The following is a 14,808-nucleotide window of genomic DNA, read 5'->3' on the forward strand; positions in this document are numbered from 1 at the left end:
GGTTAAAAGAATGGAACTTCAAGGGATTCAAGTGTTCCACTATGTTCGGATAGGAGACAAGCATAATAAGCATGAGTCAGCAAAAGGAAAACAAATATCTTTAATATACGTTTGTCGACAATTACTGAATGCACCAGATAATGAAACAATCAGCAATGATGGCATGAAGAGTAGCTATTCCACACTCATAGCATACTTCCGACATAGTAAAAGGAAAACAAACACAAATTTCAAGATTGATGATGTCCTCGTTTATACAGCATGGTTTCTGAAACAGCAGACTTTGTGCAAAAGGTTGTTTCAATATTCCTGCAGGCAGAAGCCAAGGTATTCACTTACATATTAGGCATGACAAATATAATCGTATTTGATACAGGAAATAATACACAAGACTTAATCCCCTCCAGACCGGCACAAGATGGTACTAACCCAAAATGAAGTTTTCCATGTACATGACAAGATGAACTGCAGAAGCATCGTTGAAGAGTAGCTGGTGGGAAGGTTCCCTGGGAAGGTTGTCTGCCCCAGGCCATGTGACAGCATGTCCAGCTGCCCTACGTCAAATGTCACCTCATGTCCAATTACGAAACAATATTGTACCAGAGTGTCTTCAATGATGAACTGATTGCTTTATTTTACAACATGAAAGCAAGAAATAACAAGTACAATCAAGTATGCTAAAACATAACTTAAAACAAATAACTGATTCATAGTTCCAATTTTCAGGCATGAACAAGCAGCACACATTTCCAAGAGCAATGTAACTGGCACTGATCAAGGCAGTTTTACCACTCTCCAGTCTTCCTATATACATACACATGCACTATCAAAGGCCTGTTGCGCATCAGAGACATGAAGATGATAATGAACTGAGCTCAACGAGCACAGCACCCCCTGGAGGGCATGATGGAAGTGGCAGTCATGTTAAGGCCATCCTTAGTGTATGGCAATAATACCAACTTCCATCAACTTCTGAATCTTAGCAGCAATCTGGGGGTTCTTCAGGTGCCTGAAACAACAACGTCAAAACATGCTTTTACACTCTTCAAAATGTTCTAGACACTGAAAATAATTGACATTGATAGGTTACTCTCAAGCAAAAACATCATCTCGCAGGTTCTGTTACTAATGTACCTGCTAATGAATAAGACACTGATATCATCCCTATAAACACTGATATCGCCACTAGGGACTGATACAATCACTAGAGACGCTGATATCATCATAGAGACTCAGATTATGGTCACTTGTTGGAACTTGTTGATAGCCACAGCACATGCAAACACAGGACTAAGTGACAGGATTAACTGACAATGGATCACTTACTCTCGGACTGCGTTGGGGTCTTTGGTCATCTGCTGCAGGATCATCTGCATGGCTGGATCCTGCAGGATCTGCTGTACCTCAGGGTCACTCATTGCACGCTTCTTCACTGCCTCGGGGTCGCTGTTCTCGGCAGTTACTGACTTCTTGTAGCCGTCAAGTGCTTCCTGGTATAAATACAGAATTGCACAATAGACTTATGCCAAACAGTGTAAGTCCAGGCCGACTCAGCCTGGTCAGAGTGTAGTGTTGTTTAATGCCACACTTGGGCATATTCCTGCTATATGGCAGCAATCTGTAAATACTCACGTCCGGACCAGGCATTCCAGTGAGCAGCATAAGAGCATTATTCTACACAGATGGGGTACTCTGTCAAAGAGCCTACAACCAGATCCCATTAGTCACCTCTTACGACAAGCATGGGATACTGAAGATGAATTTTAACGCCAGTTCTGAACGGGTCTTGTTTGGAATCGCCAACAACACGAGAGTGTTCTGAATATGACTGCATCCTGGCCAATCCACTGGTTGACAACTGGAGCATTTTGGATACAACCTCATCCATGAACTATGTCATTCATTCTGACCACCTAATGTGTTACATGATTTTTACAAGATGCTTCCTGTCATGGGTTCCTGAAGACCAACTGCTGTGTGGATCCCTATACTCGCCATTGACTGACTGCACTTCAAACATGTGTGACTGGAAGACCATCATAAATGCAAATATGTCAAACATCTTGGACCTTATGTCATCCATCACTGACACTGTCAAATATAGCTGACTGTAAGTCAAAACATGGCACCTGACAGCTGGGGTCAATGTCCAGAGCCTTCTGGTACCACACGGAGGCCTTGGTCGGTTCCTTCATTGCCAGCAGATTAGCTCCCTTACGTAGATAGCCTTTAACTAAAACAGAGAACTCGGAATCAGAGACAGCCTACAGGAGACATTGGATACTTTCAAGCCATCTAATTAAATCAGATCTTTTTGTTTACTACAATTACACAAATAATACCCATGTGGGGAATCTAACCCAGGTCTTTAGCGTGACAAGCGAAGGCTTTAACCACTAGGCTACCCCACTGCCCCATCTTACTCAAAGATAAAGCATCCCATTACCAAGTTATGTATCTGTTTCAAATAACTATTTCAGTTCCAGACTACACTTTGAAACAAAAATCAATTTTCTGAATAAAATTGATATTTTATACTTATCCTATCTTATGCCTATTTTGCCTATCTCTGTGTATAGATAGTGGAACACTTGAAATCCCTTGAAGTTCCCTTCTAACTGAAGCGGACGTACAATACACTCACCCATCGGAAGCCTCCCTTTCCCGCCAATACGATTACATGACCACCCATGCTTGCCACTCTATCCGAATCTCATAATTTACTGGGAATTCAGCGGGGCGGTTGGGAGGGCTTGACGCCATGAGTCAGGATAAGTATAAAACATCAGTTTTTTTCAGAGAACTACATATTTTCCCTTATCCTGACTGCATACAAGTACATCCAGAAAATGCCCCTTCACGATCTGTAACGGGTCCTGTTCTTCCAATATTCATCTGTGTGATGGAGGGAGGTATCACATCCAGTCGAACTTGTGTTCTCTTGAAACATTCACTGACAGGTATGTGATGATGTATAGATCATATAGTGTCTATAGCAACTGTATGCCTAGATTTCCAATTAAGATCAGTCCTGACCCTTCTTCATGTACAAGTATCTTCATTGAAAGTACGTGAAACTCAGCGCCTTTGTGAAACTGTTAGTTGTAGTGCCATAAGTTGCCAGTGATATCCTCCGTGGGTGATGCCCCATAATTAGTGGTTGGCAAACACCATATTTGATTTCCAAAAGCAGATCTATATTATAGTTGTTACTGAGCAGTTACCATGTAGAGCCAGTGTCGACGGCAAGGCTCTCACTTCATGTGAATTGGAAGCTTTGTAGGTCCAAAGTATAATGGCTCTCATCCAGACGGAGGCAATGTTGCAGGATACTTCCATAGGTGTCTCAGTGGGTAAGGGATGAACAGGCGCTTGAAACATTGTCTTTATGTCTAAGTACAATGGAGATATATTTTCAACACCCTGACTGGGCATAATGATAACTCCTGTGTATCATGTGGCCTGAGGACTGTAGATAATGACGGGATGTGGAACTGTCAGTCTGGTTGTCCAGGCAGTTGGTTTTGGGTGATAAAATCCCATCTCAATCCTAGATGTACATTCTCACGATGATTGGAGTCGGATTGTGTGTGAATGAAGTCCAGAGCATGTATTTCTGACATCTGTGCCACTGTTGCTAGGGTGAGAATAATTTTCTGCGTGAATAATTCAAGCGATATCTTTTCTAGTGGCTAGAAGACATCACTTGTGAGGTGTTGTAGTATGCCATTCAGATACCAAGCTGGAGCCTTAAATCTGTGTTGTTAAGTCTTCCGGCTTGAACAAGCTTAGTAAGGTGAGCAGTTCAGGTGCTTTAGTCAGTTTTATCCCTGTTTTGATGGTGATAACAGAGATGAGTGCCGCCAAGTATTTATACTTTCAGTCCCCTGATATGTCGTAGATGACATAAGTAGTCTGCTACTTGAGGACATGTGGCCTTCTTGTTGCCAACCGTATCCATATATCATTGTATAAGGTCTAGACCTACGTAGAGCTAGGCTGACTGCTTTCGCCGTTCTAGTTGCACATCAGTCTCAGTAAACTTATCCTCAGAACTTTTCGTTAGACTCCACCACTGAGTCTAACAAAACCTTATGGGAGGTTGCGTCAGGTAACCTTTGAGATTGACCAATGAGAACACAGCTTACCAAATCGCAAAAGTGGACATTCGCACATACCTTTTTAACTTTTTATCTCGAAAAGGTTCATATCCGAACGATTCAGAATGCTATTTAGTGTACAATCCCTTCCAGGTGATGCACACAGCACACGTTACAACCATGACAACGGTGAGTAAACAGTCCCGGAAAATAGTGTTTTTGGCAATATTCAAGGATGTCATCTTACAGAAATATTGGCTAATGGTAACCATGTCAACAGAACCCCCAAAGCGTATATACAGCTGGTCAAATAACTGTGTTATATACAGATTTTTGTTTGTGGAGAGATCTGTGTCGGTAACCTGAATATTTTGAAAGTTCCACCGATCCCTAAATAGTAGCCGTTGTTTGATTGGTTCAATCTATTTAACCGTCTCGCGTTTGATTGGACGCTTATAAGTAGCTCAAAGGTTACCTGACATGACCTTCTACTAGGTTTTGTTAGACTCAGTGGTGGAGTGTAACGGAATACACTGAGACTAAGTTTACTTAGACTGAGTTGAAAATCCTCAATGTTTTAAGCACGCCTTGATACAATCCACATGTGAAGTTGGAATGATGCTGGATTGCCATGTACTTGTATGGCGCGCAGATGGGTGAGTAGGTTCGTCCACTCTGGTAGTTGCAGTGTTGGTTGTCCTAGTTCCCCGATGAGTACTGGGAGTAAATCTCTTACTGGCCAGTAAGGCATGGCTAAAATCAGTTATATCAGAATAATCTGTTTTATCTTCCCAATGACTTTCGGTAGTAGTACTGGAGGGGGAACACATAAGCATTCAGCCCTTCCCACGAGATGCTGACAAAGTCTGTTGCCCACGCTAACGGATCCAGTACTGGAGATACAAATGTTGGTATCTGTTTGCTGAACCTTGTGGCAAATAGGTCACAAGGATGTGACAAGCCATCATGTGCAGGACAATGTCGAAGACTTGAAATGTACCAGTGTGTGAAATCGAGGTAAAAAGGTGCTGCAAAGCCTACACTGCGAAGGCCAGATAATCTGCTGGACAGATGAGATGCCGCAGTTGTGGTAGATGGATCATTCTGAACCTTTCTGGTTTCAGTATATAATCTCTGTTGAACTCCTCCATGTTGTATATAAGTCAAAACTTCTCCCTGGAGTTTTTCTTGGGTACCAGACGTCGATTAAGATGTAATTTTTTGATTGCGCCTCTCTCTAGCAGAGATGATATGGCGTTGACTAACTTGTCGCATTGATCCCTGGCGAGCATAAGAGTGCTGGGTCTCTTGTGAGCCTGGTGTTGCCTGTAGAGGGATCTTGTAGCTGAAGGCCAGAATGTGTTGTTGCTGATACTTGGTCACCATCTGAAAGGTTGTAGACAAAGCTTTCATGATTGCAGATATCGGTGCAATAGGCGGAAACGTCAAAGTGTCAATGCCCTCATAACACATCTTGTAAGTGTGAGCTTCGATGGAGTCCTTCAATGGAGAGGCTAAGTCAATCGGTTTGTCATCCATGACGTGATCTCTGAGTCTGAGTAGAGGGCTTCCTCTGCAGATGGAGATCGATGTCCATCTCCATCCTCCCGCAAGTGCACTTGTGAGTGGGAACCAATGTCCATGTCATAGTATTTCTCGTGTCTATATGTATCCCTGGAATGACTATCATTCTGTAAATGCCTTCCCTCACATCTGCGAGAATCTGTATTTGATGAAGACGACGAAAGATGACGACGTCTCGGACAAACAGGGGATGTAGATAGAGAATGTTTACGGATGTAATGAGATCTATGACTTCGAGTACTCTGTGAGTTGAGATGGAATGAGCATCATCCACACTGTGATGTGAAGAAACAGCCAGTGGCAATGGTTTCCACAAACGGGAGCGTGCTTACAATGCCGCCTCTTCATCCGACAGACCTAATACAGTCAGTGAACTGTCACAAAAGGCGACTGTACTTGTAGCTGCTGACTGGCGTTTCCCTTCCTCTTCAAAATGGCGATCCATCAGGTTCATCATGTGAGCGGTCAACTGTTGCATGAAGAGGATGGTGTTTGGTGCTGCTTGTGGTGCGCTTGATTCACAGAAGCACCTGACGTGTTGAGGGTAGATGTCATAGATGTCTGTGTAGACGATAGTCTCTCTGAAGGATGCAGGATAGTTGTCGAAGTTGTAGTTGAAGGTCAAGTAGACACTGATCATGACAGCTGACGATCTGTACCTCAGGAAGTAGTGGTGGAGGTTAGTAGTAGATGTGATATTCATCAGGAGGGACTATCTCATTGCTGAAGGACTCTGTAGAAGCTGTGGAGTGTAGTTTCAATGCAGATCTAGCAGTTGACGACTTAGTCTTAGACGATGACTTCAACTTCTTAGGTTGAGATGGCACATCGAAGTCTCACTGGCATCTCCATCATTAAGATGATGACTACAAAAATACTAGGGTGACATAATCCCCTGCCACAAATTATCATTTCGTGCTGAAACCTTCAAAGTGTCACAGTGACCTTGAAATCGACCTATGGGCCCTACACCATCTGTAGATGAAGCCTGGTGTCACATATGAAGAAAATCCAGTGACCAGTTTTGAGATATCTTGCTTACAAGCTTAACACGTAGGTGAACATGCAAACCATCAAATTGTCGGTGTGACTTTGAAAATGATGTGAAGGTCGCCAAAATCAACTGGATCCTATGCCCTACCTTGATGTGAAATATGAAAAAAATCCAGCCACCGGTTCTCGAGATATCTTGTTGACAAGGGTAAAACGTTAAAGTCCCCTTGTGACCTTGAAATGAAGGTCAAGGTCACCAAACCCTGACCAATACCTTTCTCATATTGTGATGAACCTAGGTACCAAATATGAAAAGAATGTAGGCAACCATTCTTTACTTATTCCATTTTGTAAGTACATATGGACAGGGTCTAATACTATATCCCCACTTCGCGCAAAATGCGTGGCACGGGATAATAATGCAAATTCTGAATCCGATAAATTCTTGCAAAGTTCACGGCAAACAGTGGAAGGACAAACAGGTTTGCATGAAGGATGTAATACATGCGGATCAATCGCCGACAGCCATAGTTTACACCAGGAGCACAATTTCATCAATTAAGACTAAGTCAAAGTTGAAGAAAACATGTCCATAACACATGAAAAATTTATGTTTTACATAATGACAATAATAATTACAATCCACAGTCCAAATACAACACAGTTTACATTATAGGACCAAAATATAAGCAAAAACTTAATGATGTATCAGAACCCAAGTATGCCTCCAACTGTCCCTGTCGGGTAATGAAGCAAAGAGTGACAAGCATGGTTGGCACTTTAATTAGAAGGGAACTTAAAGGGATTTCAAGTGTTCCACTATCATCGCATAGAGAGTGAGTGAGTGAGTGAGTTAAAATTTAATGTCACATCGGCAATATTTCAGCCATATCGTGACGGGAACGGAACATTAAAATGGAATATATGAGTATTATAACAATCAGTCGACGAAGGACAGTAAAAAACTAGAACATCACAGAAATGAATGTAAAACTAGTAGCTATGCCTAAAACAATTTATCTATAGAGGACAATACAATATAAAACCGGGCTATAGATTGCCAACAACTGAAGGTAGATCACCATTCTAGGGACCATGGGGACTTACAGTACTTTTGCTACCTGCATGGACCCTAGCTGGATTTACATCATCCCCTCAGCCGTCAGCAATTTCGGAAATCTAGCCATACAATAAAAATACACTTATACTACCATTAAAAACGTGGAAATTTAGAATTTACTTTGCATGTTTGTGGACTTATGTACCCTCTCAGGAGGACAATAATTTTACAATACTTCAACCCCATTTGAGGGTACAGCCACCAACAATTCAAGTTACTAATTCAAACTACCAGTCATTAAAATACATCTATTTACAGAAACATATTATTCAAAATTCAACCAAAAAATCAATTTCTTTTAAAAAACCTATAATTAAATGAGAATTAACGCTGGTAAAAAGATCCTTAATTGTTTTAACTGTAAAATACTTATCCCTTGTGATGGAGAATTCAACACAGTCAAGCAGAATATGCTTGACCGTGACTCTCTCATCACAAGGGATACAAAATGGAGGATCTTCACCTTTTAACAGGTACGCATGAGTGTATCTAGTGTGGCCAACACGACATCGTCGCAAAATAACCTCTTCAAATCTGGACTGACAACCCAAGTGGGTATAACCAATGTAAGGTTTTGTCTCATGTAATTTATTGATACCCACTTGGGTGTCCCACTTCTTTTGCATCAGATCACGGATATAAGATCTAATGGTGGCTTTGTAATCACTATAAGGAATAAGAAGTGGTGTCACAGATTTGTTGAGTGCTGCTTTAGCAGCAAGGTCAGCCAGTGTGTTACCAGAAATGCCTGCATGACTGGGTAACCAACAAAAGACGATGTTGTATTGGCCAGTAGCAAGATCATTATACAATTCAATAATTTCTATTAAAAGTGGATGTTTGCAAGAAATATTTTTAATAGCCTGAAGGCAAGAAAGAGAATCGGAATAGATTATATATTGTTTACGTTTCGGGTGTCTTTGAATATATTTGAGAGCTGTTAATATGGCGTTAGCTTCAGCTGTAAAAATAGAACTATTATCTGGTAATCTAGAAGATATTGTTCTGGATCCAATGACAGTGGCACAAGCCACTGCGCCACCGTCCTTGGACCCATCTGTAAATAAAGGTTTGTAATTGCTATATTTATGCTTTAATTGATGATATTCTTGTTTATATTGTAAGTCATTTGTTTCTGATTTTTTAAAAAATGTTAATGTTAGGTCAACTTGTGGCCTAACCAACTGCCAAGGAGGAGAAGAAAGAAGACGGGAAGGCAATATACTTTCCAGCTCAATACCGGCAGAAGAAATAAATGGTTTAATTCTGTGCCCAAGAGGTGGAACAAGAGAAGACTTTTTGTTATACAAATCTTCATAAAGGGGATTGAACACACAGTTATAGGCAGGGTTAGATTCATCAGAATATAATTTAGTAGTGTATTGTAAAGACAATTTTATACGACGTTGAGTAAGAGATGGTTCATCGGCCTCAACGTAGAGACTATCAATAGGTGAAGTTCTGAAAGACCCAAGGCAAAGTCTTAAGCCTTGATGGTGGACAGAATCAAGAAGTTTAAGGTTGCTGTTGCAGGCTCCACCATATACGATGGAACCATAATCGAGTTTCGAACGTATGAGTGATCGATACAGGTGTAAGAGGGTTGCTTGATCTCCTCCCCACTTTGTGTTGGAAACAACTTTCAACAAGTCAAGAGCCTTCAAGCATTTAGTTTTAAGGGACTTGATATGAGGCAGAAATGTTAAATGGGAGTCAAAGATTAGGCCCAAGAACTTGGCCTCCTTTACAACTTTGATGGGAGTGCCATCTAGAGATAGTTCAGGGTCCTTATGTGGTTTATATTTTCTGCAAAAATGTATACAGTTAGTTTTGGATTTAGAAAATTTAAAGCTGTTTTCAAGACACCATTTATTTATTTTGTTTAAACACAACTGCAGTTGTCGTTCAATAGTATGCATATTTTTCCCACGACAAGAAATATTAAAATCATCCACAAATAATGATCCATCAATTGAATCGTTTAAAACTTTTGATAAACTGTTTATCTTTATGCTAAAAAGTGTGACAGACAAAATACTGCCTTGTGGAACACCCTGATCCTGATTGTAATGATCAGACAGGGTAGAACCCACTCGAACTTGAAACTGTCTGTCCTTTAAAAAATTTGCTATAAATTGAGGTAAACGACCTCGCAAGCCGTAGTCATGTAGGTCTCTTAAAATACCATATTTCCAGGTTGTGTCATATGCTTTTTCTAGATCAAAAAAGATAGACACAGTATGTTGTTTATTAATTAGTGCATTTTTAACAAATGATTCTAAACGCACTAAGTGATCGACAGTACTTCTGTTTTTACGGAAACCACACTGTATATCAGTTATAAGGTTATTTGTTTCCAAGTACCAAACTAGTCGATTGTTTATCATGCGTTCCATGGTCTTGCAAACACAGCTAGTTAATGAAATCGGACGATAATTGGATGGATCCGTATGATCACGTCCAGGTTTAGGTATGGGTACTACTATGGCGTCACGCCATGAGGGAGGAAAGTTACCCGATGTCCAAATATCATCAAAAATATTGAGAAGAGTTTCTAGGCAGGATTCTGGTAAGTGCTTCAGGAGTTGATAATGTATGTTATCAACTCCAGTAGCAGTGTCATGAGCTTGATCAAGAGCAGTATGGAGTTCATGAATAGAAAACGTTTCATTATAATCTTCCCCATTATCAGAATTGAAATTAATAGTTTTCTTTTCTTGTTGTTTTTGATATTGCTGGAATTTTGGTACATAATTTGAAGAGGAAGAGTGTTTAGCAAGGGTTTCACCTAGTTTATTAGCAATATCTGATTTATCAGTAAGCAATTGATCTCCATGTTTGAGATGATGGACAGTAGATTTAGTACCTTTACCTTTGATTTTCTGGATCATGTTCCATACCTTGGACATGGGTGTCCGAGAATTTATTTTGGACACATAATTTTGCCAAGATTGGCGTATGTTTTGTTTAAAAGTACGCCGCGCTTTAGCATTTAAAATTTTAAATTTATTTAAATTATGTACCATAGGATGGCGACGGAAATAATGTTCTGCCTTTTTCCTTGCCTTCCTAGCTTGTTTGCACTCATCGTTGAACCATGGTTTTCTTATGTGTGGAACTACAGAGGAATTTGGTATACACTCATCAGCTATGGAATTCAGTTCATCAGTAAAACATTTAATAGCATCAGGAACGTCAATAAAAAGTTCGGGTTTAAGTTTTTCAGCACACAGTGTTTCATATAAAGTCCAGTTAGCCTTTGTAAAATTCCGCCTTGATGATGGAGGAACATCAGATGGAGTTACAGCTTTTAATATAGTAGGAAAATGGTCACTTCCACAGAGGTCATCGTGGACTGACCATTCAAATTCATTTAATAGTTCTGAATTTGTAAGTGACAAGTCGAGAGCAGAATAAGTCCCTGTACCAGGGTGTAAATATGTGTTGGAACCATCATTATAAATACATAAATCATTGTCAGAACAAAAGTCCTCCAACAATTTACCTCTAGTGTTTGTATTTACACTACCCCAGAGTGGGTTGTGGCCATTTAAATCTCCCATTATAATACAGGGCTTTGGGAGCTGATCATATAGAGCTTGAAGATCGGTTTTGGCAAAAGCCGAAGATGGTGAAATATAAAGAGAGCATAGCGTAAACGCTACATGTAAAATAATTCTCACTGCAACAGCCTGCATATTAGTATTAAGTGAAACAGGGCTTTGAATAACATTTTGTTTGACTAGAATGGATGATCCGCCAGTGGCCCTATCACCCAGAGGTGAAAAACAATGATATGCATTAAAATGGCGAAGGTCAAATGCATCTGTTTGTTTTAAATATGTCTCTTGGAGACATAACGCTGAAGGTGTGAAATCTTGGACTAATAGCTGTAATTCATGTAAATTAGTCCTCAAACCTCTGCAGTTCCATTGTACAATATTATTGGAATAAACTATCTTTTGGGGGGATTTTTTGGGGATCTACCCCGCACTCTTTTGGAGGGCGACAAGCTATGTGCCCTAGAATGGACGTTTTCAGAAACGTCCATATCTTCAAGAGACCCATATTTATTAAACAATTGAATTTTATTTTGTGACCCCTTAGGAGCTCTGCCACTTTGTTGTTTTGAAGCATCTGACTTAGGTTTGGGTTTAGTTTTAACAATTTGTTGTCTATCAGCTGTTGAATGAGACTCAGAGCGTGACTGTGAAGATGACTTATGATCAGAGGACTTTGATGTAGTAGGAAGTGATTCCTCAGTCTGGGATGATATAGCAGGGTATAAAACCTGTGGGGAGTCGGAACTGACCCAAGTCAAGGTAGTTTGGCATCCTGTGGATGATTTTGTTATTTTAGAGCTGAATTCAGATGATGATTTTGCTACTGTAGCATAACTTTCTAGAAGGTCAGATCTCTTCACCAGTTTCTTTGCCTCAGAAAAAGAGATATTTTGGGTGAACTTTATTTTGTTAATCGCCATTTGCTCTTTCCATATTGGACACTGTTTTGACGAAGATGAATGGTCGCCAGAGCAGTTAGTGCATTTTTTAAAGTCACTGTCACAATCTTCTGTTGTGTGTGTCTTCTCACCACAGTGAGCACACACAACAGACAATGTGCAGGTAGATACACCGTGTCCATATTTCTGACATTTAAAACACCTGAGCGGGTTGGGGATGTAGGTTTCAACTTGGATATTGCAGTAACCCGCCTTTACTGATTTGGGAGCATTTGGCAATGAAAAAGAAAACAGATAGGTATTTGTTTGGATTGTTTCATTGTTTTTTCGGGTGGAAAAGCGCTTCACATACAGCACACCTTGATCCTTCATTTCGCATGCTATATCAAGCTCGGACATGTCAGCAAACAACCGATCACGATCTCTGACGATACCTTTACTTGTGTTCAAGGTCTTGTGAGCAGAGACCGTGACCGGAATGCCAACAAAAGATTCAATGTTCACCAGATTGGTTGTCTGCTGTTTCTTGCCACACTCTATTAGCAATGCACCCGAACGCAAGCGTCTAATGTTCTTGACATCCCCAGCAATACCTTGAATGCCCTTAGATACTGCGAAAGGGTTCAACTTCAATGGTGTCTTGTCCGGAGTCTCAATAACGAGGAAACGTGGCCAATACTCTATCGATAGAGACGGTCTATGAGAAGTATCAACGGGATCAATTTCAAGTGGACGTTTGGTTTTTTTGGGGGGTATTTCATAAGCCATGATTGGTGTCATATGATTCATCATCCGAGCTCCCCACCCACCACGGAGTATCACAAGGACAATGCTAAAGCAAGCGGGCCTCCAGCTTGCAGCACCAAGGATACCCGGATGATATACTCCAGCAGAAGAATTAAGAGATTAATAATTCTACCAGATTGGCCCATGAGCCACCGCCTTCTGGCATAGGACTCTAGGCAAATTACAGAACAACATACTTCAAATTCAACATGTTTTAGATTATAAAGCCAAGTCCAAATTTACAACGATTCCAAATGATATATGTGCATTGATAAATATAATAATGCTCCATGCACAGGGCTTGGCATGACCAGCCGATTGGTCGAACCGGGCCTATTCGACCACCCGTCTAGGCGAAGTCAGGGCCGAAGTGGTGTATTGAGCAACAGGAACACGGTTGCAAGCTCCTATTACTCTCAACCACCAGGATCCCCTCCTCCGCCGACACAGGGCTGCAACCCACGGCAAACGGGTTGGTGGACCAAATATCCCCCCGGGTCCACTACGGGGATGTCGGCGAGCTCTTGGCGTTACCCAGCACCCACCACGAGGAGGTGGCTCGCCACGGGTGCTTCGCATAGAGAGAGGAGATAAGCATAATAAGCACGAGTCATGATAAGGAAACATTTCATTCATTTGATATGGACGTCCACGGAATTAAGTATGCATGTTTGGGGAGGATGTTTACAGAAATCGTTACATCCACAAAAACACATGTTGCTCCAAAATGATGACATGTTATGGAATGAAAGTGTTATATCTAAAACCTTCACATAAAGTCTACAAACTTACAGAATTCATGTCACTCGAAGTAGTTATAGACTTACTAAATTTGGGATCAATGTTGATACATGTATCACAATCTTTTAGCGCCAGCTCGAACTCCATGAGTTTTGTGTAACAGGCAGACCTGTTGCTGTAAAGTTTGGCGTCCTCTGGGTTCCGTCTAATAGCCTCTGTGTAGTGCTTCACGGCATTAGGATAATCACCTGCATGAAAACAAGTGAATGATGGCATTTAAACAAACTATCATAGAAACAGACCATACAGTTACTCCAACAACCTGGCATCTTCCCTGGATTTCAAAAAAAAGAATTAGTCCTACAAAATGCTGGACAGAAATCCATCTGACTAATGAAACTGCTGTATATTTAAAATTTAAATAGTTCTTTGGTTTACAGTTTCATGAAAAAGTGCCTGGGATGCTTAACAAAGAGTAGATATTTTTTCAAATAATCTGGTGTCCATACTCCCTCAGTAATTGATAAGTTGAGAGTTAGGATGCAAGAAGATCAGCAGCAACAGCATATTGAAATAACCTCACAAAGAATTTCTTGTGAGTTTGCATAAATGTATGTCATGCCTCGAGGCATCAACAATCCCTAGCATTGATAAGGTGTTAACATAATCACTATGAATCTGTGACTCAATCCCAAAATCAATGGGTTCAAATCCTGCCTACAGGATGTAGTGTCAAATTAGGACATACACTGCCCAGATTTTGAATTATGTTCATGTTTGTCGTGTTTGTGGAGTACTTTACCCTTCTTGAAGCAATCGTTTCCCTTCTCCTTTTCTTGTAGAGACAATTCTGGGTTGATATATGCCAACTTTTCTCTCTCTTTGATCAATTTTTCAACCTGACAAAACAGAAAGCTAGTTATACACAATAATATAAACAATATACACATGATATATATGATGCATACACATGATATACGATACATACACATGATATACATGATAAATACACCCACTACATA

General features: G+C 40.6%; 1 protein-coding gene across 1 annotated transcript in view; it reads right to left on the reverse strand.

Moving 5' to 3' along the window:
• Positions 1-228: 228 nt before the first annotated feature.
• Positions 229-14,808, reverse strand: part of LOC137293525 (stress-induced-phosphoprotein 1-like) — a 32,147-nt gene continuing 17,567 nt past the window's right edge. Inside the window, exons 9-13 of the mRNA XM_067824125.1 lie at positions 14,589-14,685; positions 13,873-14,034; positions 2,130-2,233; positions 1,327-1,490; positions 229-1,009 (exon numbers count right to left, since the gene is read on the reverse strand). Of these exons, the coding sequence (XP_067680226.1) occupies positions 937-1,009; positions 1,327-1,490; positions 2,130-2,233; positions 13,873-14,034; positions 14,589-14,685 (600 nt within the window). The 3' untranslated portion in view covers positions 229-936. The remainder of the gene's footprint in view (positions 1,010-1,326; positions 1,491-2,129; positions 2,234-13,872; positions 14,035-14,588; positions 14,686-14,808) is intronic.

This window comes from Haliotis asinina, chromosome 8 (genome assembly GCF_037392515.1).
Source record: "Haliotis asinina isolate JCU_RB_2024 chromosome 8, JCU_Hal_asi_v2, whole genome shotgun sequence".
Lineage (NCBI taxonomy): Eukaryota > Metazoa > Mollusca > Gastropoda > Lepetellida > Haliotidae > Haliotis > Haliotis asinina.